The 24336-nt window shown below is 36.9% G+C and overlaps 2 protein-coding genes across 3 annotated transcripts in view; both read right to left on the bottom strand.

Annotated features, from left to right (window-relative positions):
• The window catches only part of LOC102808322 (origin recognition complex subunit 3-like), a 30776-nt gene extending 13333 nt beyond the window's left edge, over positions 1-17443 (bottom strand). For both annotated transcript variants that reach the window (XR_014930866.1, XM_085505105.1), the window contains exons 1-9: positions 17354-17443; positions 17190-17238; positions 13786-13886; positions 13180-13342; positions 11897-12057; positions 10970-11068; positions 10579-10763; positions 10056-10215; positions 5899-6012 (exon numbers count right to left, since the gene is read on the bottom strand). Coding sequence is in view for 1 of the 2 variants with exons in the window: in XM_085505105.1 (XP_085361231.1) it covers positions 5899-6012; positions 10056-10215; positions 10579-10763; positions 10970-11068; positions 11897-12057; positions 13180-13342; positions 13786-13886; positions 17190-17238; positions 17354-17377 (1056 nt within the window). In the remaining variant the exon portion in view is untranslated. The remainder of the gene's footprint in view (positions 1-5898; positions 6013-10055; positions 10216-10578; positions 10764-10969; positions 11069-11896; positions 12058-13179; positions 13343-13785; positions 13887-17189; positions 17239-17353) is intronic.
• A 3311-nt stretch (positions 17444-20754) lies between these two features.
• Positions 20755-24336, bottom strand: part of LOC100370434 (interleukin-1 receptor-associated kinase 1-binding protein 1-like) — a 36124-nt gene continuing 32542 nt past the window's right edge. The window contains exon 3 of the mRNA XM_002739972.4: positions 20755-21133. Coding sequence (XP_002740018.2) covers positions 20839-21133 — 295 coding nt within the window. The 3' untranslated portion in view covers positions 20755-20838. The remainder of the gene's footprint in view (positions 21134-24336) is intronic.

The following is a 24336-nucleotide window of genomic DNA, read 5'->3' as shown; positions in this document are numbered from 1 at the left end:
GAAAATAAAATAGTGAAAATAAAGTATTTTACAGTATGCTTTCTGTGTTAGTAGTGAATGTAGTAAATGTTAAAATAACACAGAGTACACAGTTAAATATATGAATTTCATAAGTTGAGGTATTTGTTCCATTGCAGTTAACAAAACCTCTAGGATTGCATCACGTTTCAATTACAGACATTGCTACTTTATAGCAGGTAACAATCCAATGTAGTTGTCAGAATAATACTGATGTGTTACTTTGTATCTACATATATCATATACTTGTAATGTTCCTGTACACTGCAATGGAAATACTTCCCCTGAACCATAATCACAAATAGTGTGACTACTCATGTACAGGAGTGAATAGTGTGACTACTCATGTACAGGAGTGAATAGTGTGACCACTCATGTACAGGAGTGAATAGTGTGACCACTCATGTACAGGAGTGAATAGTGTGACCACTCATGTACAGGAGTGAATAGTATGACCACTCATGTACAGGAGTGAATAGTGTAACCACTCATGTACAGGAGTGAATAGTGTGACCTCTCATGTACAGGAGTGAATAGTGTGACCACTCATGTACAGGAGTGAATAGTGTGACCACTCATGTACAGGAGTGAATAGTGTGACCACTCATGTACAGGAGTGAATAGTGTGACCTCTCGTGTACAGGAGTGAATAGTGTGACCACTCGTGTACAGGAGTGAATAGTGTGACCACTCGTGTACAGGAGTGAATAGTGTGACCACTCGTGTACAGGAGTGAATAGTGTGACCATTCATGTACAGGAGTGAATAGTGTGACTACTCATGTACAGGAGTGAATAGTGTGACTACTCATGTACAGGAGTGAATAGTGTGACTACTCATGTACAGGAGTGAATAGTGTGACTACTCATGTACAGGAGTGAATAGTGTGACTACTCATGTACAGGAGTGAATAGTGTGACCACTCATGTACAGGAGTGAATAGTGTGACCACTCATGTACAGGAGTGAATAGTGTGACCACTCATGTACAGGAGTGAATAGTGTGACCTCTCATGTACAGGAGTGAATAGTGTGACCACTCATGTACAGGAGTGAATAGTGTGACCACTCATGTACAGGAGTGAATAGTGTGACCACTCATGTACAGGAGTGAATAGTGTGACCTCTCATGTACAGGAGTGAATAGTGTGACCACTCATGTACAGGAGTGAATAGTGTGACCTCTCATGTACAGGAGTGAATAGTGTGACCACTCATGTACAGGAGTGAATAGTGTGACCACTCATGTACAGGAGTGAATAGTGTGACCACTCGTGTACAGGAGTGAATAGTGTGACCACTCGTGTACAGGAGTGAATAGTGTGACCACTCATGTACAGGAGTGAATAGTGTGACCACTCATGTACAGGAGTGAATAGTGTGACCTCTCATGTACAGGAGTGAATAGTGTGACCTCTCATGTACAGGAGTGAATAGTGTGACCACTCATGTACAGGAGTGAATAGTGTGACCACTCATGTACAGGAGTGAATAGTGTGACCACTCATGTACAGGAGTGAATAGTGTGACCACTCATGTACAGGAGTGAATAGTGTGACCACTCATGTACAGGAGTGAATAGTGTGGCCACTCATGTACAGAAGTGAATAGTGTGACCACTCATGTACAGGAGTGAATAGTGTGACCACTCATGTACAGGAGTGAATAGTGTGACCACTCATGTACAGGAGTGAATAGTGTGACCACTCATGTACAGGAGTGAATAGTGTGACCACTCATGTACAGGAGTGAATAGTGTGACCACTCATGTACAGGAGTGAATAGTGTGACCACTCATGTACAGGAGTGAATAGTGTGACCACTCATGTACAGGAGTGAATAGTGTGACCACTCATGTACAGGAGTGAATAGTGTGACCACTCATGTACATGAGTGAATAGTGTGACCACTCATGTACAGGAGTGAATAGTGTGACCTCTCATGTACAGGAGTGAATAGTGTGACCACTCATGTACAGGAGTGAATAGTGTGACCTCTCATGTACAGGAGTGAATAGTGTGACCACTCATGTACAGGAGTGAATAGTGTGACTACTCATGTACAGGAGTGAATAGTGTGACCACTCATGTACAGGAGAGAATAGTGTGACCACTCATGTACAGGAGTGAATAGTGTGACCACTCATGTACAGGAGTGAATAGTGTGACCACTCATGTACAGGAGTGAATAGTGTGACCACTCATGTACAGGAGTGAATAGTGTGACCTCTCATGTACAGGAGTGAATAGTGTGACTACTCATGTACAGGAGTAAATAGTGTGACTACTCATGTACAGGAGTAAATAGTGTGACCACTCATGTACAGGAGTGAATAGTGTGACCACTCATGTACAGGAGTGAATAGTGTGACCACTCATGTACAGGAGTGAATAGTGTGACCACTCATGTACAGGAGTGAATAGTGTGACCACTCATGTACAGGAGTGAATAGTGTGACCACTCATGTACAGGAGTGAATAGTGTGACCACTCATGTACAGGAGTGAATAGTGTGACCTCTCATGTACAGGAGTGAATAGTGTGACCTCATGCACAGGAGTGAATAGTGTGACCACTCATGCACAGGAGTGAATAGTGTGACCACTCATGTACAGGAGTGAATAGTGTGACCACTCATGTACAGGAGTGAATAGTGTGACCTCTCATGTACAGGAGTGAATAGTGTGACCTCTCATGTACAGGAGTGAATAGTGTGACCTCTCATGTACAGGAGTGAATAGTGTGACCTCTCATGTACAGGAGTGAATAGTGTGACCTCTCATGTACAGGAGTGAATAGTGTGACCTCTCATGTACAGGAGTGAATAATGTGACCACTCATGTACAGGAGTGAATAGTGTGACCACTCATGTACAGGAGTGAATAGTGTGACCTCTCATGTACAGGAGTGAATAGTGTGACCTCTCATGTACAGGAGTGAATAGTGTGACCTCTCATGTACAGGAGTGAATAGTGTGACTACTCATGTACAGGAGCGAATAGTGTGACCTCTCATGTACAGGAGCGAATAGTGTGACCTCTCATGTACAGGAGTGAATAGTGTGACCTCTCATGTACAGGAGTGAATAATGTGACCACTCATGTACAGGAGTGAATAGTGTGACCACTCGTGTACAGGAGTGAATAGTGTGACCTTTCATGTACAGGAGTGAATAGTGTGACCTCTCATGTACAGGAGTGAATAGTGTGACCACTCATGTACAGGAGTGAATAGTGTGACCACTCATGTACAGGAGTGAATAGTGTGACCACTCATGTACAGGAGTGAATAGTGTGACCACTCATGTACAGGAGTGAATAGTGTGACCACTCATGTACAGGAGTGAATAGTGTGACCAATCATGTACAGGAGTGAATAGTGTGACCACTCATGTACAGGAGTGAATAGTGTGACCACTCATGTACAGGAGTGAATAGTGTGACCTCTCATGTACAGGAGTGAATAGTGTGACCTCTCATGTACAGGAGTGAATAGTGTGACCACTCATGTACAGGAGTGAATAGTGTGACCACTCATGTACAGGAGTGAATAGTGTGACCACTCATGTACAGGAGTGAATAGTGTGACCACTCATGTACAGGAGTGAATAGTGTGACCACTCATGTACAGGAGTGAATAGTGTGACCTCTCATGTACAGGAGTGAATAGTGTGACCTCTCATGTACAGGAGTGAATAGTGTGACCACTCATGTACAGGAGTGAATAGTGTGACCACTCATGTACAGGAGTGAATAGTGTGACCACTCATGTACAGGAGTGAATAGTGTGACCACTCATGTACAGGAGTGAATAGTGTGACCACTCATGTACAGGAGTGAATAGTGTGACCACTCATGTACAGGAGTGAATAGTGTGACCACTCATGTACAGGAGTGAATAGTGTGACCACTCATGTACAGGAGTGAATAGTGTGACCACTCATGTACAGGAGTGAATAGTGTGACTACTCATGTACAGGAGTGAATAGTGTGACTACTCATGTACAGGAGTGAATAGTGTGACCACTCATGTACAGGAGTGAATAGTGTGACCTCTCATGTACAGGAGTGAATAGTGTGACCTCTCATGTACAGGAGTGAATAGTGTGACCACTCATGTACAGGAGTGAATAGTGTGACCACTCATGTACAGGAGTGAATAGTGTGACCACTCATGTACAGGAGTGAATAGTGTGACCACTCATGTACAGGAGTGAATAGTGTGACCACTCATGTACAGGAGTGAATAGTGTGACCACTCATGTACAGGAGTGAATAGTGTGACCACTCATGTACAGGAGTGAATAGTGTGACCACTCATGTACAGGAGTGAATAGTGTGACTACTCATGTACAGGAGTGAATAGTGTGACCACTCATGTACAGGAGTGAATAGTGTGACCACTCATGTACAGGAGTGAATAGTGTGACCACTCATGTACAGGAGTGAATAGTGTGACCACTCATGTACAGGAGTGAATAGTGTGACCACTCATGTACAGGAGTGAATAGTGTGACTACTCATGTACAGGAGTGAATAGTGTGACCACTCATGTACAGGAGTGAATAGTGTGACCACTCATGTACAGGAGTGAATAGTGTGACCACTCATGTACAGGAGTGAATAGTGTGACCACTCATGTACAGGAGTGAATAGTATGACCTCTCATGTACAGGAGTGAATAGTGTGACCTCTCATGTACAGGAGTGAATAGTGTGACCTCTCATGTACAGGAGTGAATAGTGTGACCTCTCATGTACAGGAGTGAATAGTGTGACCACTCATGTACAGGAGTGAATAGTGTGACCACTCATGTACAGGAGTGAATAGTGTGACCACTCATGTACAGGAGTGAATAGTGTGACCACTCATGTACAGGAGTGAATAGTGTGACCACTCATGTACAGGAGTGAATAGTGTGACCTCTCATGTACAGGAGTGAATAGTGTGACCACTCATGTACAGGAGTGAATAGTGTGACCACTCATGTACAGGAGTGAATAGTGTGACCACTCATGTACAGGAATGAATAGTGTGACCACTCATGTACAGGAGTGAATAGTGTGACCACTCATGTACAGGAGTGAATAGTGTGACCACTCATGTACAGGAGTGAATAGTGTGACCTCTCGGGTACAGGAGTGAATAGTGTGACCACTCATGTACACAGGAGTGAATAGTGTGACCACTCATGTACAGGAGTGAATAGTGTGACCACTCATGTACAGGAGTGAATAGTGTGACTACTCATGTACAGGAGTGAATAGTGTGACCTCTCATGTACAGGAGTGAATAGTGTGACGTCTCATGTACAGGAGTGAATAGTGTGACTACTCATGTACAGGAGTGAATAGTGTGACCACTCATGTACAGGAGTGAATAGTGTGACTACTCATGTACAGGAGTGAATAGTGTGACCACTCATGTACAGGAGTGAATAGTGTGACTACTCATGTACAGGAGTGAATAGTGTGACCTCTCATGTACAGGAGTGAATAGTGTGACGTCTCATGTACAGGAGTGAATAGTGTGACCTCATGTACAGGAGTGAATAGTGTGACCACTCATGTACAGGAGTGAATAGTGTGACCACTCATGTACAGGAGTGAATAGTGTGACCACTCATGTACAGGAGTGAATAGTGTGACCACTCATGTACAGGAGTGAATGTTTGCCAAATACACATCATCCAGAAAACTTTGCCAACTTTAGCCTGTGTAGTCATAGCCTTATGTGTACGATTCATCAATTAATCCAATTCACAAGAAACATTTGACTGCAAACTATTTTGGCTAGCTTATATAGAGTGGGATAATTAAAAAGCATACACACAAGGTTAATGACATCACTGAGTTATGAACAAGACAATAGTTTTAAACTTACTTGATATCCTCTGATAAAACTGACAACTGAGAAATCATGATACAGGAATATATCAAGTAAAAACTGAAATGCCTTGTGTTCTAATTTGAATGGCTGCTCACTACTAATCAGAATCTGTAAAGTAATATAGATTAACATTTGCCTTATCACACCATTGTTTGTATTTGAACATTACGTTGCTATACATTATCATATCATATAGAATTAATACTAACTGACTTTCTAACCTTATAAATGACTAGGGTCAAATACTGACCGACTTTCTCACCTTTTAAATGATTAGTGTCAGATACTAACTGACTTTCTCACCTTATAAATGACTAGTTTCAGATACTGACTGACTTTCTCACTTTATAAATGACTAGTGTCAGATACTGACTGACTTTCTCACCTTATGAATGACTAGTGTCAGATACTGACTGACTTTCTCACCTTATAAATGACTAGTGTCAGATACTGAATGACTTTCTCACCTTATAAATGACTAGTGTCAGATACTGACTGACTTTCTCACCTTATAAATGACTAGTGCCAGGTACTGAATGACTTTCTCACCTTATAAATGACTAGTGTCAGATACTGACTGACTTTCTTACCTTATAAATGACTAGTGTCAGATACTGACTGACTTTCTTACCTTATAAATGACTAGTGCCAGATAGTGGCCGACTTTCTTACCTTATAAATGACTAGTGTCAAACACTGACTGACTTTCTCACCTTATAAAAGACTAGAGTCAGATACTAACTGACTTTCTCACCTTATAAATGACTAGTGTCAGATACTGACTTTCCCACCTTATAAATGACTAGTGTCAGATACTGACTGACTTTCTCACCTTATAAATGACTAGTGTCAGATACTGAATGACTTTCTCACCTTATAAATGACTAGTGCCAGGTACTGACTGACTTTCTCACCTTATAAATGACTAGTGCCAGATACTGGCCGACTTTCTCACCTTATAAATGACTAGTGCCAGGTACTGACTGACTTTCTCACCTTATAAATGACTAGTGTCAGATACTGACTGACTTTCTCACCTTATAAATGACTAGTGCCAGATAGTGGCCGACTTTCTTACCTTATAAATGAATAGTGTCAAATACAGACTGACTTTCTCACCTTATAAATGACTAGTGTCAGATACTGACTGACTTTCTCACCTTATAAATGACTAGTGCCAGATACTGGCTGACTTTCTAACCTTATAAATGACTAGGGTCAGATACTGACTGACTTTCTCACTTTATAAATGACTAGTGTCAGATACTGACTGACTTTCTCACCTTATAAATGACTAGTGTCAGATACTGAATGACTTTCTCACCTTATAAATGACTAGTGTCAGATACTGACTGACTTTCTCACCTTATAAATGACTAGTGCCAGGTACTGACTGACTTTCTCACCTTATAAATGACTAGTGTCAGATACTGACTGACTTTCTTACCTTATAAATGACTAGTGTCAGATACTGACTGACTTTCTTACCTTATAAATGACTAGTGCCAGATAGTGGCCGACTTTCTTACCTTATAAATGACTAGTGTCAAACACTGACTGACTTTCTCACCTTATAAATGACTAGAGTCAGATACTAACTGACTTTCTCACCTTATAAATGACTAGTGTCAGATACTAACTGACTTTCTCACCCTATAAATGACTAGTGTCAGATACTGACTGACTTTCTCACCTTATAAATGACTAGTGTCAGATACTGAATGACTTTCTCACCTTATAAATGACTAGTGCCAGGTACTGACTGACTTTCTCACCTTATAAATGACTAGTGTCAGATACTGACTGACTTTCTCACCTTATAAATGACTAGTGCCAGATAGTGGCCGACTTTCTTACCTTATAAATGATTAGGGTCAAATACTGACTGACTTTCTTACCTTATAAATGACTAGTGCCAGATAGTGACCGACTTTCTCACTTTATAAATGACTAGTGTCAGATACTGACTGACTTTCTCACTTTATAAATGACTAGTGCCAGGTACTGACTGACTTTCTAACCTTATAAATGATTAGGGTCAAATACTGACTGACTTTCTCACCTTATAAATGACTAGTGTCAGATACTGACTGACTTTCTCACTTTATAAATGACTAGTGTCAGATACTGACTGACTTTCTCACTTTATAAATGACTAGTGCCAGGTACTGACTGACTTTCTAACCTTATAAATGATTAGGGTCAAATACTGACTGACTTTCTCACCTTATAAATGACTAGTGTCAGATACTGAATGACTTTCTCACCTTATAAATGACTAGTGTCAGATACTGACTGACTTTCTCACCTTATAAATGACTAGTGCCAGGTACTGACTGACTTTCTCACCTTATAAATGACTAGTGTCAGATACTGACTGACTTTCTTACCTTATAAATGACTAGTGTCAGATACTGACTGACTTTCTTACCTTATAAATGACTAGTGCCAGATAGTGGTCGACTTTCTTACCTTATAAATGACTAGTGTCAAACACTGACTGACTTTCTCACCTTATAAATGACTAGAGTCAGATACTAACTGACTTTCTCACCTTATAAATGACTAGTGTCAGATACTAACTGACTTTCTCACCTTATAAATGACTAGTGTCAGATACTGACTGACTTTCTCACCTTATAAATGACTAGTGTCAGATACTGAATGACTTTCTCACCTTATAAATGACTAGTGCCAGGTACTGACTGACTTTCTCACCTTATAAATGACTAGTGCCAGATACTGGCCGACTTTCTCACCTTATAAATGACTAGTGCCAGGTACTGACTGACTTTCTCACCTTATAAATGACTAGTGTCAGATACTGACTGACTTTCTCACCTTATAAATGACTAGTGCCAGATAGTGGCCGACTTTCTTACCTTATAAATGAATAGTGTCAAATACAGACTGACTTTCTCACCTTATAAATGACTAGTGTCAGATACTGACTGACTTTCTCACCTTATAAATGACTAGTGCCAGATACTGGCTGACTTTCTAACCTTATAAATGACTAGGGTCAGATACTGACTGACTTTCTCACTTTATAAATGACTAGTGTCAGATACTGACTGACTTTCTCACCTTATAAATGACTAGTGTCAGATACTGACTGACTTTCTCACCTTATAAATGACTAGTGTCAGATACTGAATGACTTTCTCACCTTATAAATGACTAGTGTCAGATACTGGCTGACTTTCTCACCTTATAAATGACTAGTGCCAGGTACTGACTGACTTTCTCACCTTATAAATGACTAGTGTCAGATACTGACTGACTTTCTTACCTTATAAATGACTAGTGTCAGATACTGACTGACTTTCTTACCTTATAAATGACTAGTGCCAGATAGTGGCCGACTTTCTTACCTTATAAATGACTAGTGTCAAACACTGACTGACTTTCTCACCTTATAAATGACTAGAGTCAGATACTAACTGACTTTCTCACCTTATAAATGACTAGTGTCAGATACTAACTGACTTTCTCACCCTATAAATGACTAGTGTCAGATACTGACTGACTTTCTCACCTTATAAATGACTAGTGTCAGATACTGAATGACTTTCTCACCTTATAAATGACTAGTGCCAGGTACTGACTGACTTTCTCACCTTATAAATGACTAGTGCCAGATACTGGCCGACTTTCTCACCTTATAAATGACTAGTGCCAGGTACTGACTGACTTTCTCACCTTATAAATGACTAGTGTCAGATACTGACTGACTTTCTCACCTTATAAATGACTAGTGCCAGATAGTGGCCGACTTTCTTACCTTATAAATGATTAGGGTCAAATACTGACTGACTTTCTCACCTTATAAATGACTAGTGCCAGATAGTGACCGACTTTCTCACTTTATAAATGACTAGTGTCAGATACTGACTGACTTTCTCACTTTATAAATGACTAGTGCCAGGTACTGACTGACTTTCTAACCTTATAAATGATTAGGGTCAAATACTGACTGACTTTCTCACCTTATAAATGACTAGTGTCAGATACTGACTGACTTTCTCACTTTATAAATGACTAGTGTCAGATACTGACTGACTTTCTCACTTTATAAATGACTAGTGCCAGGTACTGACTGACTTTCACCTTATAAATGATTAGTGCCAGATAGTGACCAACTTTCTTACCTTATCAATGACTTGTGCTAGATACTCTGTTGCTGGCTGTGCTTGGAATTTCTCAATGCATAATAATGAAGACACAGCATGAGGCAATAATCTGTGTACTGCTGTGACAGCTGTTGCTATACCAAATATCAAAACTATCGGCAGCTCTGACAAATACTGACTGTAAATAAAATAAAAGTTACAGTCACAGCAAAAAAAGAAACAAGATACAAGTTTTTCAACGTCAACATAGTATTAATTTTTCAAAAATGAAATCTGTCTACAACAGAATTAACCATGGCTAAAAGTGTCTATTAGATTCCCCATCCGAAGAGAAGAATATTTCCAATCGAAGTGTTTTAGGTATTTACAAAGTTAGCATCAACATCACTTTAATCTTAAATTCTGAAACCTTTTTAAAAACAAAACCTATTATAGTGGTAATTATTTAGCTGTTAAAGATTCGGTGCGAGACAATCGGTGCTGGCGTTTGTTCAAACCTTTTTGCAGCACAATATCTTATTATAAATATATAACAACTTACTTGCATATAATAAGTAAGTCCTGTAACACATGGGGTTTGAAATTCTCAAAGTCTTCCAATACCAAGACAATGGGTGGGTATCGAGAGTAATGCATCTGAGATTCTATACGGGGTGATTTACCAGGTGACTTGTGCGGTGACTTTCCAGGTGACCTACGAGGTGATTTTATCACAGACCTGGACTTCTGAAAATATAATAAATCTTGGTAATGTTCCACAAAAGCTGTATTTTTAAAGTTTTCAAGTACATTGTTTTGTGTACAAGATTATGGGATTGAAGGGGCAACAATACTTTCAGCCTGCATGAAGCTACAATTAACAGAAATATTTAATTTTTTCTATTAACACAATATAACAATACCACAATATTATTAATAGAAACCAAGGTTACCTGTGTTTTGTCTTTATACCATCCACACAATACTGGCATAGTGCAAGGAATACGCCTCATATTAATATCTGGTGAATCTTCATCATCATCATCGTCCAGCTGAAAAAAAAACTTAATTATTACTGACAGCAATTTTTATTAATTGCATGTAATGTAATATAATTTTATTATTTGATACAAGTCGTATTTTAATTTGATTTTTGCAGACTCAACTATTCATTACAGATGGCAAGTAAAATTTTACAGCATTTAATTTTAGATATAGGATGGATAGACTGACAGACATCTTTTGATTGGCTAGAGTTCGGTAGCCAATAAAAACACTCCTATCATAGTTCAATACAGTGTCTATGATTGGCTAGATGATTTCAGTAGCTCTTATTCAATTTTGGGAATTTGTCATACAAATGCATTATTGGGTATATCAGATGTTCAGAATAAAGATTTGTTTCCAACTAGTGTAACCACCTTTTTTTTTACTTAATTTGAAATTTGGTCCTGGTATCCAATGTACGTGGATACATTATTAAACATTATTTTCAACATTGTTCTTTTTACAATCATCCAGCATAGTAGTACCGGTACATAGAAACTCGTTGCTGTTAGTTTTACACAGTATAGTTATTTGTAGAATAAATACCATACCAACACTCTGTCCACAACTGTATTACATTGTAACACAATAAGGATGTTCTTGATCTCACTTTTATATAATAATAATAATGAATTGATTGCATCCTTGGAAATAGTTTCCATTGGTTGACAGCAATAAAATGTTAGTAATAAAGTACAATACATATAAAACTAAAGTAAAAGTAATATGACATTTGTAACAACAGAGACAATGTATTATCATCAATATCACAGTTTAGCTAATTTACAACATCTCTATGTTACCATGGTAATTGGAGATGATGCAATACTCACATGATTGGTGGATCCCATTAATTGTGATAATAATTTCATCATCGTTGATTTCACATTATTACAGTCTTTTGATCCCAATAGTGCTATATATGGTGTAATCTTATCACGTAATAAAGTCAATAACTGACAAAACATGTCATTATGGTCCGGAGTATTAACACCTACAAATATAGACGTACCATAATTACAGCATTAATTGCCAAATGAGAGAAATTCCAACAAATTGATAATTAAGCATATTGAAATTTATTTATATACATTGACCTGTCAGTAAGTTGTGCCTCAGTAAGTCACAATATCGACTAAATTAATTGGATGGCTTCCAAAATAACCTCTTGCCAGCTATAGCAGTAGTTTTGCAATTAATTAGCTGTTAAAGATTCTGTGTAAGACAATCAGTGCCAGAGTTTTGCAAACCATGGTGATGTCATCTGCATTAACACTTATTGTCCTGTCAATTACTGGATTGAAAAGACGACGGCAGCTCGGTTTAAGGTGACAACTCGCCTTTAACAAGCCCTATAAAACTCACTGCAATGTAAACAATCCATCATTCTGATCTTTAGTACCAAACTCAGCAGCAAAATTTACCCACTGTCTATTCTCGAAGAATTTTTTGCTTAAATCCCGAAATCTGCCACTTTAGCGAGGGGTTACTGTAAAATTCTATGAGCATGTTGGCAGCATTGGTTATTGATGCAGTATTTGTTCTGTAGAGTGGATTAGATTTCTGTGCAGGCTGGATGATTTTATCACTAGAACCGATAAGGACCTTATTAATCAATGGTTTCATTTATCAGACAAATCCAAAGTTTTAAAATAACTGTATACAGCTCAAATTAATGCCTATTTCAAAAATCAAAATAACTCTTAGTTGGTCCTTTAAGAAAGTGATGCTAAATTTGTAATAACCAGTGAATGGACATCTTAGATCAGATGGCACATGTGTTATGAATAAACAGTTTAAATCTAAAGCAGCAAACAAATGTATGTGATTGCATTCCACGTATTTATGGTCATGTGATAATCATAACCAATAACCACTGTCCTTTAAAATAGACAAAATAAGCTTAGTTCAAACATGCTTGTATTACAGATACTGTAAATAACAGAGCTAGATATATCGTCAATATCAGATTTTATTAATGATAATGTTATTGGATTATGTGTGTAAACACGCTACGCATTTCCAAAAAACAGTGAAATCTGACCTATCATAACTGAATTCTGACCTGATATAACTTAATACAGTGACCTCTGACCTATCATAACTGAATTCTGACCTGTTATAAGAGCAGCTGTTGGGATTTCATGAATAACTTTCTTCTTTTTTTTGGAACTGCAATCATTATCACCTTCATTCTGGAGTTGGAATTCTTGATGAGATCTCTGGATGAAATTTACCAAATCTACGAATATTTTACTGTTAACTTCACTCTGTAATTTCTAAAAAAATATAAAATAAATCAACATACAAGTCAAGGTAAGGTAAAACAAAGGTCTCGCCACAAAAGCAAATTTATTGAGACCACTATATTTGCTCTATTAGAAGCACATAGATGAATATAAATCTAAAATTGCATTTGTTGTACAATAAGTCAAGAAAATATTACTTGTTTGAACATAAGAAAATCTCTGAAATTTACGCGAGTGCATACACTACTAACAGACAAAATACTGCACTCTATATTTGAATTAGATCGATGCTGAATTCTTAACTTAAATTACCCAAAATGAGAAATTGATCTATTAGACAATAAATTTCGGCTTCCTCATTGGCATTTGTGTCTCACAAACCCCCAAGATGCAATTTGCTTCTTTTTTGTTTTAGTCCCAGATAGGATTTGTTTAATATAATTCACATGAAAATATCCATAAAACCTCAATACCTGTATATCAGTATTAATGTTCTGCCAGCAATCTTCATATGTCTGCCATCTTTGTTTGTCAATGCTATGTACCTTCCCATCTTCATCACAAAAATACTCAGCTGAAGGTACAAAAATATGAACAAACACTCAACATACAGTGTATTAAAGTAGACATTGCCAGTATTTCAATATTCAGAAAATACAGCTAAAACAAGTCATTGTCAATGACACGTCCCCGTTCCGTTCATATTTGAGTGACATGTACATTCAAAGCAGATCATGACCGAAATGCACCTGCATATGTACAACACATTGTGCTAAATCTGAACAAAATCCATCCATGCATGACTGAGATCCGGTTCTGGAATTGTGACTATTTGTGACATGATGTACCATGTGTGTGTGAAGTTTGAACTTGATCAATCCAGACATGTCTTGGATACGGATTCAGAACTGAATTCTTTAACAAAATGGCCGCCAGTCGGCCATTTCGAACTTGATCCGAAAAAAAAAAAGACGTGCATCAAGGTCCTATTATGTTTAATGTATGTACCAAATTTGAACAAAATCCATCCATGCATAACTGAGATACGGGTCCGGAATGGTGAAAATGTGCGATTTCAATGCATTTTCGGCCTTAAAGCGGCCGCCATTTGGCTATCGTTAATGAGATCATGAAACAAATGCACATACATATTTGTGACATGATGTACCTTGTGTGTGTGAAGTTTGAACTCGATCAATCCAAGCATGTCTCGGATACGGATCCAGAACTGAATTCTTTAAAACAAAATGGCCGCCAGTCGGCTATTTCGAACTTGATCCGAAAAAAAAAATGACGTGCATCAAGGTCCTATTATGTTTAATGTATGTACCAAGTTTGAATGAAATCCGTCCATGCATAACTGAGATCCGGGTTCGGAATGGTGAAAATGTGCGATTTCAATGCATTTTCGGCCTTAAAGCGGCCGCCATTTGGCTATCTTTAATGAGATCATGAAACAAATACACATACATATTTGTGACATGATGCACCTTGTGTGTGTGAAGTTTGAACTCGATCAATTCAGACATGTCTCGGATACGGATCCAGAACTGAATTCTTTAAAACAAAATGGCCGCCAGTCGGCCATTTCGAACCTGATCCAAAAAAAAAAATGACGTGCATCAAGGTCCTATTATGTTTAATGTATGTACCAAATTTGAATGAAATCCGTCCATGCATAACTGAGATCCGGGTCCGGAATGGTGAAAGTGTGCGATTTCAATGCATTTTCGGCCTTAAAGCGGCCGCCATTTGGCTATCGTTAATGAGATCATGAAACAAATGCACATACATATTTGTGACATGATGTACCTTGTGTGTGTGAAGTTTGAACTCGATCAATCCAAGCATGTCTCAGATACGGATCCAGAACTGAATTCTTTAAAACAAAATGGCCGCCAGTCGGCCATTTCGAACCCGATCCAAAAAAAAAAATGACGTGCATCAAGGTCCTATTATGTTTAATGTATGTACCAAATTTGAACAAAATCCGTCCATGCATAACTGAGATCCGGGTCCGGAATGGTGAAAATGTGCGATTTTGATGCATTTTCGGCCTTAAAATGGCCGCTATTCGGCTATCGTTAATCGGATCATGAAAAAAATGCATGTGCATATGTCCCATATAATGTGTGATGTATGAGTGAAGTTTGAACTCAATCGGTCCATGCATGTTCGAGATACAGGTGATCACGGACGCACGGAAGCACGGACACACGGACGCACGGACGCACACAGGGCAAAACATAAGTCCCCGTTTTCGGACTGCGTCCGAACGGGGACTAACAAAGTCAGCTTGGACGTTCAGTTGTGAGACATGACAAAATAAACGCAGGCAGTGATAGATTTCGAGAATAAAACAACAAAATAAAAACAATCAAAGACGCCGACCACGCGCGCTGGAAATGAATACAACACGTTGTGGCAAGGAGTCTCGCCTGCCTCTTTTACTCACGGAAACGCACACACACATGCTATTTTTGTATATTTCGGCAAAGAAAAAAACACCGCAAAGGACAAGTTTAAATCATGTTTGTATTAACGTAACATGAAAGCAACAGTGAATATATGTTTATCAATCATCAAGCTAAATATTCGATGTTACATAAATGAAGCGAACTGCGACGGTTATGTGGCTAAGACGGGGGACATGTGACAGTATTATTATGCTCGTCTACTAAACGTTCGAGTAACTTTCCAATAAAAATGTGATTAGTATCAGCAATAATTTCTAGTACTGCATGGAGAATTGCGTATTATTAGTTGTCATCAGACATATCCCTGTACTGGATTTTTTGAACAATGTCTCAAATTTCCGAAAACATATTCGAATACTAGTTGGGACATAGATCTTAGAATATGTATTTTAAAGTCTAGGGTTGGTTAATATGAATTGAATACTTAGTATCCATATGATCTTTTGAAAAATTAGCTAAACAGCTAAACCACGATTTGGTGAATTGGCGAATTTTCAACAAAGACAACAGCTCCGGTCATGAGCAGAGTTTGCTGTGTCATGAAGTCAACATTTTACAATGTTAAACACTACTTTTCTTTCTTGACATTGTGAAATTATTGTGTTAATGTTATTTAGTTGTTATTATTATTTTGGAGCAGAACAGTATGCTCGACAAGAATTTGGATATTTGAGAATGATCACTCCCCACTCACCTTTCACAACCTACACGTGTTAACAATCACTCACTTAGATTATTCTTTAGAAAATTTAGCAGGGGCTAAAAAATAAACAACTTTGAAAATAATTCACATTTTGATTCCCATCCGGTTCCTATTTTTGGAGCTACGTCACAATCCCCCTAACGTTGATCAGGACCATTCACAAAAATAAATAGACAATGAATCTTCAGATTAACACCTCAGTCTGTTTTTCCCAACACTAGCCCACTTTCCCGCACGCTAATGAACAAATTTTTGTCATCTACCGACTTCCTATTCCGGTTTGTCTTTTCGCTTGTAAAGAGTATATTTGTTGCAGACACTGAAACGTGGAATAACACTTAAATTGTCAGTCTAACTTGAGAGAGTACAGAATTTGTGATGACATACCGAGAATATTTAAATCAGAATTGATTGATAATTGGGAATGTTGATGCTTATGCCATGGTAGTTTCCATAATCTTTGATAAAGTCGTTTCACTGACTAATATCTCAACGAAATTAATGGCTACCTATCAACTTTCATTCAAACTTGTATGAAATCAGACATCAATGAGTAATTACAAACGACTGCCTGGCGTATCATGCAACACGACCTCGGAGGGAAGTTGTTGTGCACAATCCTAGCCATAGTAAAACGTGTCAGTTGAACTACTCAATGAAAATGAACACACTAGATTCCAGTAAACGACACGCTTACCTGGCTGCAACACTTTCTGTTTATTTCTTGCTTTAAATACAAAACAACCCTGAAAATAAAAGTATATGTAGTATCGGAAATAAAAAGATAAATATAAATAATACTCGGAAATAATGAATATCATTAAAGAGAGCAAGGGAATAGAAAATCAGACATTTTTGTACCTTCGAAACCGAAGCTGTTGTCATTGTGAACAATCTTCCAAAACTTTCACGTGTCTGCGATAACTTCCGGGTCAACCAGACGCCAAGCGTTAATTTCTTGAATACTTTTGTTTTTATGGCAATCAACGCCCAATTACCTGAGTTTTCGTTTGCATGAACAGTGGTCTAACTTGGACGGCCGATTTTCACTAATATATATAACAGGGATGAGAATGAAATTCAAATGAAAGCCATTTTTGTTTGTTATGGAGCTATTATTAATAGTATACATTTTTTCCAAAAACCAACAATTACAAGTCATTCTTGATATTTGGTGATGTCCCACAAACTCTCAGTATCTAAAATTCAATCACGTAGCAATGATATTTGTCTCAAACTAGTTGGTGAGATTGCTTTCCTAAATTATTTACGAAATGGTCTGAAATTTGGCGAATTGGCAAGAAAAGTGATCACTTTCCTCGAACTACATGCACCGATATTTACATACTAGTGGACAATTACATCAGATTACAGAATCTACTGTGGATATCATACTCATTATACTCAGAATATAGAAAGAATTTGAATTTTGTAAAAATGTCATGTTAATTGTTCAATGGGCTACTTTAGGCCATTGTATTGCTCAAGTTAACACCAATCAAAGGATTCAGTAAAACACATACAGCAACAAAGCATTATGAAAATATGACAAATTTATTAAAAATTAATAAAAAAAATTACAACTTTATTGTCATGAACTTGACTTATATCAGTAAAGTTTAGTTATTTACATAAATGGAATATAAATTAGATTTGATTAAATATCAAATTTCAGCACAGATCTTGCGTAATCAGGGTCAATAATGTACACTTTGTAAACAATTGTCATTCTTTACATAAAAACAAATCCAAAACCCAGTTTCCTCATCTGAAATCTTAGAGGTAAATTGATAACAAAGCATGTCTCGGCATAAACTTTACAATCTATTGTGGCACGCATGACGTATATCAGTATATTAAGTCACTTACAATAATTTTGCTGGAAAATGCAATTTCATAAAAGGATAAGGATATGATTTATGTTAGTTTGGCCGCAAACATTCTATAACAAAAAAGGTGAACCTTAAGACAGAGTTGAATTCTAGTTACTAGTGTATTACAGCTATTCACCATCTCAAAAATACCATACTGCTGTCAAAAACAAGGGTCATATATTATAATAAATCATGAGTTTATAAAGAGGTAATATCAAACAAAAAGATTTGACCAGGAAGGTATTATTTGGTCGGGCGGGGTGAACATTAATCACTGAACACATGTCAGTTACAAGTAAGGTCACTCGGCTCCTACTTGATAGTTTAATAGTGTCAGTAAAACGCATAATTGAAAAAGAGAAGCGAGAAACATTTTCTATATACATATTAATGTGAATTTTACTTATTCTTTAGGTTATGAGTAAATTTTGGAATAAAATCTGAACAGAACAGAGTGTGACGTTCCACAGACTGTGACCTGCATTTTATACACCAATGAACATGAATCACTAAATGAATATACATGCATCGGTCATGACGTGGTGGAAGTGGGGGGAAATAGTTCACTTCTATCTTAAACTACTAACTTTCATATCGAAAAGAAATAAAATAAATGCTTTACCAAGAACCACTCTCCCACCTACTCCAAGACTGGCTTTAATAATAGCGGTATTTACTTGCTTGAATGAACAAACATTGTAAATATGTCATCAAGTATTGTGTTAACTGAACAGTGAGCCACAGCAAATTCCAGTAATCCAATCTAAACCATGACATACCATGAATGGAATGTCTGTAGAGTTCAAATGATATCCACTGTTAAAGTCAGCAATGACATTACATTTTTACACCCAGTAAGGTAAATGCACTAATTTTTTTTTTTTTTAATTGCACTATTTTTACTAATAAGTAAAATACACTAAATTAAATTCACATGAACATGTAGAATAGCAATAGAAGTCACTGTTTCCTGGCAAATTTGTGAACTTTAACAGCAATGAATATGATCAATATATCAAAATAGTGAAAATAAATGGTTTTACAGAAGCTTATTTACTGCTATGAACACTTGTATAAGACAATGATCATTACTGAAATAACACAAAAACATCAAACTACAAACATAACTTAACAGTCACTTATTCATTCATTCATTTGTTCGTTCGTTCATTCCTCACATAGATTTTGTGATTTTCACCATTAGATGCAAGTACAATCAGTAACAACTTTAAAACATTTAGAACCAGGAAATCCGGTTATACATCTCTAGTACGATGTGAAAATACAGATTACATCCAATCTGTGCCAGCAGGAAATAGATACATAATACACTGACTTCCTGGTTTCATGGAAATCCAAACTAGTGATTATAATTTTAAGGATATGGTGGACGTTTTCAGGAAGTAAAATCCACACTATATTTTCATGAAAGAATTGTTTTAAACCATATCCAACTATACTTTTTATGAAAGCGTATAATTTAGACATCGCTATAATGCGGGTTATTAATTTTGACAGGTTTTAAGCAGGTTTCATTCACATAAAGTTCACTTCAAAAAACACTACTACATCCTTAAATACAATTATTTTACATTATGATAACCTGTGTATTAATTATTATTGAAAATAAATTACCCAAAATACTCATTGTGATACAGAAAAAATTACACATAAATTGCACTAAGTATTCTTGAGTATTTTTGGACGTTTTGTATGGAATTTATTTTCACTGATTTTTGACAAGTTGAATGGAAAATATAGGAAAAAAGGTATATTCACCAGATTTTATTTACAAGAAACTGCATTATATAGTCCTCGTAAGTTCTAAGTTCATAAGTTTAAAAATTATATAAAGTTTGAACATGAACAGTCAGAGGATGTCAGCAATATGGCTAAAAAAAAATGGCTAAAAACTTGAATCAGAAGAGGAAATGAATGGAGGTGTATATGTTGCCCAAGATATGTGATGTATTGTGGAATACTTTATTTTCGCTGGAATTAATTTTCACTGAAAAGGTTTTTTGAGCGTTTTGTATGGAATTTATTTTCACTGATTTTTGATGAGTTTGATGTAAAAATATAGCAAAAAAAGTATATTCACTGGATTTTATTTTCACAGAATCATTCCTTCAGCGAAAATAGCGAAAATAAAGTATTCTACAGTATTTGTGAAGTTTGAATGTGAACAAACCAATGTCCAAGATACATACAGGTGGAGGTCGTCAAAGCATAAGCCCTTGTTTTTTTGGGCTTATGTAGATCTGGCAAAGGTCATTTCAGGAAGATGACTAATTGTTGTAATTAATGTACATTATATAATACACAAGTTGTATGTGTCCCACTGATGCTTGACAATATCTCCTTTTGGGTCCAAATCTGTGCAGTGTCTACGTATCACCACATCAAATGAATACAGCGTGCAAGCCATGTCATATTTACAGTGTTCTACAGGCTCACACAGTGAAGGGTAGATTATGTGTGTGCCTCAATAAGAGTACTCTCTAGCTGCTTTCCTTTCTCTTTGGGTTTTAATTCAAACGCTGCATAGACTTTAACGCTCACAGTGATGGTCGTATTGCTGATTCTTTGTTGGAAGCTGATTGGTACTTCGTTGTCTTGAGGTACTTCGTTAGCAGCAGGACCTTCCCATTCATGGCTGTATTCTTCTTTGATCATGATTGGTTTACCCAACGCCTGACGCAACATTCTGGCAACTTCTAAGGCTTTCTGTTTGGCATTGCGTACAGCTGATAGACATGCTTGTCGCCTGATAGAAACAAATAACAAAATTATTGTATGTTTAACAAAATCACAAAAACAGAAATAAAATAATGAGACAAAATGTGAAATGAAAAATTACACGTATTTGAAGTTGCTTTTGTTTGCCATGGGAATGACTAATATATAAAGTCATTTTTTTGTTTTAAATATTTTTTTGTGCCAGGCGACAGTTCTGAACATTGAATGTCACTGTTGTCTTTCCTGACTTTTTTTTGTATGTGCAAATTGCAAGTGCTAGTGCTGACACATAGTGCATTTTTGCCGCAGAAGTCGTATTCATGTTTGGGACTACATGACAGGGATGTGCGACCATCTTCCTATCAAATGGCAATTTAATGCACTATCCTGGCGTCAACCAGGCTCGGTCACAAGCACCTGCGGACCTTAACCAAGGTTCCCCCAAAGTCGCATTCGTTAGTGAATGAATCTCAGCCAGTGGAATTGGCCTTCCCATTGAGTCTGTGGCACACTTACCCAGGATAGGGGTCAACCCTTTTGAAGTTCAGCCTGAGGTAGGATTTGAACTTGGATCTACCGATCATGAGTATGATGCAAATACCACTATGCTCCCAGTGACCGTCATTTTTAAAAGTGAATTTCACGTAATACGATAAACAGTTAAAGTGCAAGAAATGTAGACAATTCCAAGAACTCATGGTATTTGAGAAAGTCCCTGACACTTCATGTTCTAAGTCATCAGAGAAATTCACACTGCTACATGTTTTGAGATTTTCAATTGCTTGCGAAAATGTGTCTCTGTTGAAATAAAAACTGTTTACAGAGCTACTTCCTGTACGACATCCATGCAGTGCATGAAGAAACATGCAGCTACATGTACATCATACTGTGGGATTCGAAATATTCACTGGGTTTTACTTTTTCTGATGTTGCAGTGATATTCACTTTTAATTCACTAGTTTATAAAGAAAACAATATATCTACTACCGGGTATTAAATTTGATTACTCTGAAATCAATTTATTATGAGGAATAAAATGCCAGATACATGTACCGTTGTGTGATTTTAATTTCTCGCAAAACAATGTCACCAACACCTTTCAGACATAGATTTCATCGTTTTTAGACATTGGTAGACCCTCTATTATTTATTCCAACCCCTCTTCATTTAGTAGTACCCCTCTATTTATCTTGAGCAGCTTTCTTTGTTACTGCTGGATAGTTGTTTCAACTTAGTTCTGGAAGATGTCACAACAACATTATTGAGAGAACTTGCGTAATTAACCAGTGAAAATACAAAAATAAGTGTCAGGCAACTCTTACTTGGAAAACAAACTGAATAATTAAACAAAACAATGGCTCGCAAAGTTGATGTTTTAGTGCCAGTCGAAACAAATTCCAACATTTTTTTTTTTCTGACAACAACAATTTATCACAAGTGGTTTATAAAATAAAATCACTGCCAGCAAAGTGCATAGCTGGCCGGCATCCTAGATTTGCTTGCTATGATCTGCTACATGTATAACCATTATGCAAAGCAATAAGATAATTGTAAAATTAACAGCCAAGTGATTCTTTTTGAAATAATACATACATTTTTTTTTTCAGTTTCTCAACTTTTTAAACCTACAAATGTATCAATGCGTTAACAACTCAAATGACTGAATTTGTGTCTATAGTTTTGTCTCTGTCACCGAGTTCACACAAAGGACATTACGTGTTTGTAGGATGTATTTCCTGTTAATAATAATATACTGTAAAACATGTCTTTTTCGCGAGCATGTCTTTTTAGCGAATTTAGCGAGAGAATTAATTTGCTAATTTAAGATGTCGCTAATGACTTCATTATAAATTCAAAATGGCGGCCAAACAACGTCTTTCTCCAGACACACACTTTGTAAACAACACAGGAAACGTGATAATCTGGAGCGCTTTCTAATTACACGTGACAGTTTTTCTTTGTTTTTATGAAGGTGATAACTGCGCATTTGTTTTGGCAGGTGACAGACAAGTATTGTAAAACAGGAAATCAACAAAGACAAGAGAGATTCGCTAAATCAACATTTCGCTATTACGTCATTTTGTCACAATTCTCTAAAATAGTATTTCGCTTTTTCAACATGTTTTATAGTACTTGATTGAAAGTTGTTGTTGTTACTCAAATGATTGACATCTGCAAAACCTGTAGATGGCTAATGGTAACTTAATGTGGGCTAATAGTATACCATTGTTTTCATCACAGTGGCTACGTAATTGCAATAACCCAGCCATAACATTATACATGTAACATAATTATGATAGAAACAATCAATTGACCCATTTTTACATCCTGTTAAAAGCATATCAGTTAACACATTGTATATAATTATTAATTGTGTTTGCAATGAATATATTCTGATTAAAAATATACATGGCAAAAAGAATTAATAATTATATACAGTGTGCTACCAGAACCTACATGTACGTGGGAGTTCAGAGTCAAAATGAAATCCCTTGAAATCAAGATGAGTCAGCTACATTGGACATTGTAGTTGACTGCTGGAATGAAAAGATCAAGAAAAAGAAATAAAACATTTGATGTGCTTGTTGGGAGATTTGAGTCAGAAAAGAAAATGTTGAGGCTCCTGATTTCTACTTTTACTGATAATTGTTTATAAATGCAAATTGCATTTTACCCAAAATACAAATTTTGTAACTATAGACATACAATGTATCCTCTTGCGTCAATGGCACGTCAGTTAGTTAGTAGGACTACTTCGTCACAGCAAACTTCTGCTCTGTGCGTCAGTGACGCATCATAACATCGTAGAGGACATACTTATTATATTTAATCTTAGTTATTATTTCTTAGGTTGACGTCAGTAGACACTCATAATTACTATTTTGCATTAATCTGAGCTTGTAGCTGAAGACTGATACTACTCTGGCTGTAATCACTAGTGTCTGTTGACATCAACCCAAGGAAACGTATCTTGGGGTAAAACAGTGAAGTGTTCAAAGTGAAAATATTGCTAAAATAGCATTGAGTGCATCTAGTATGCTAATTATATTGATGCCACAGATGGCAATTCTGCTTGTTTATGAGATTTGCTCCAATTTGCTATGTTTTTTTGAAAGGGCTGATTAATAACTTTGAAAACACACACAAAAGCTTGCCATCATAATTTTTTCTTTTATCATAATCCACAGTTATCAAACCCTATATAAACCTGGAAGCGCCGGACATCCTTCA

The sequence above is a fragment of the Saccoglossus kowalevskii genome, chromosome 11 (genome assembly GCF_978046115.1).
Source record: "Saccoglossus kowalevskii chromosome 11, keSacKowa6.1, whole genome shotgun sequence".
Lineage (NCBI taxonomy): Eukaryota > Metazoa > Hemichordata > Enteropneusta > Harrimaniidae > Saccoglossus > Saccoglossus kowalevskii.
The sequence above is the reverse complement of the archived record's forward strand: the minus strand, read 5'-3'. Positions and strand labels throughout refer to the sequence as shown.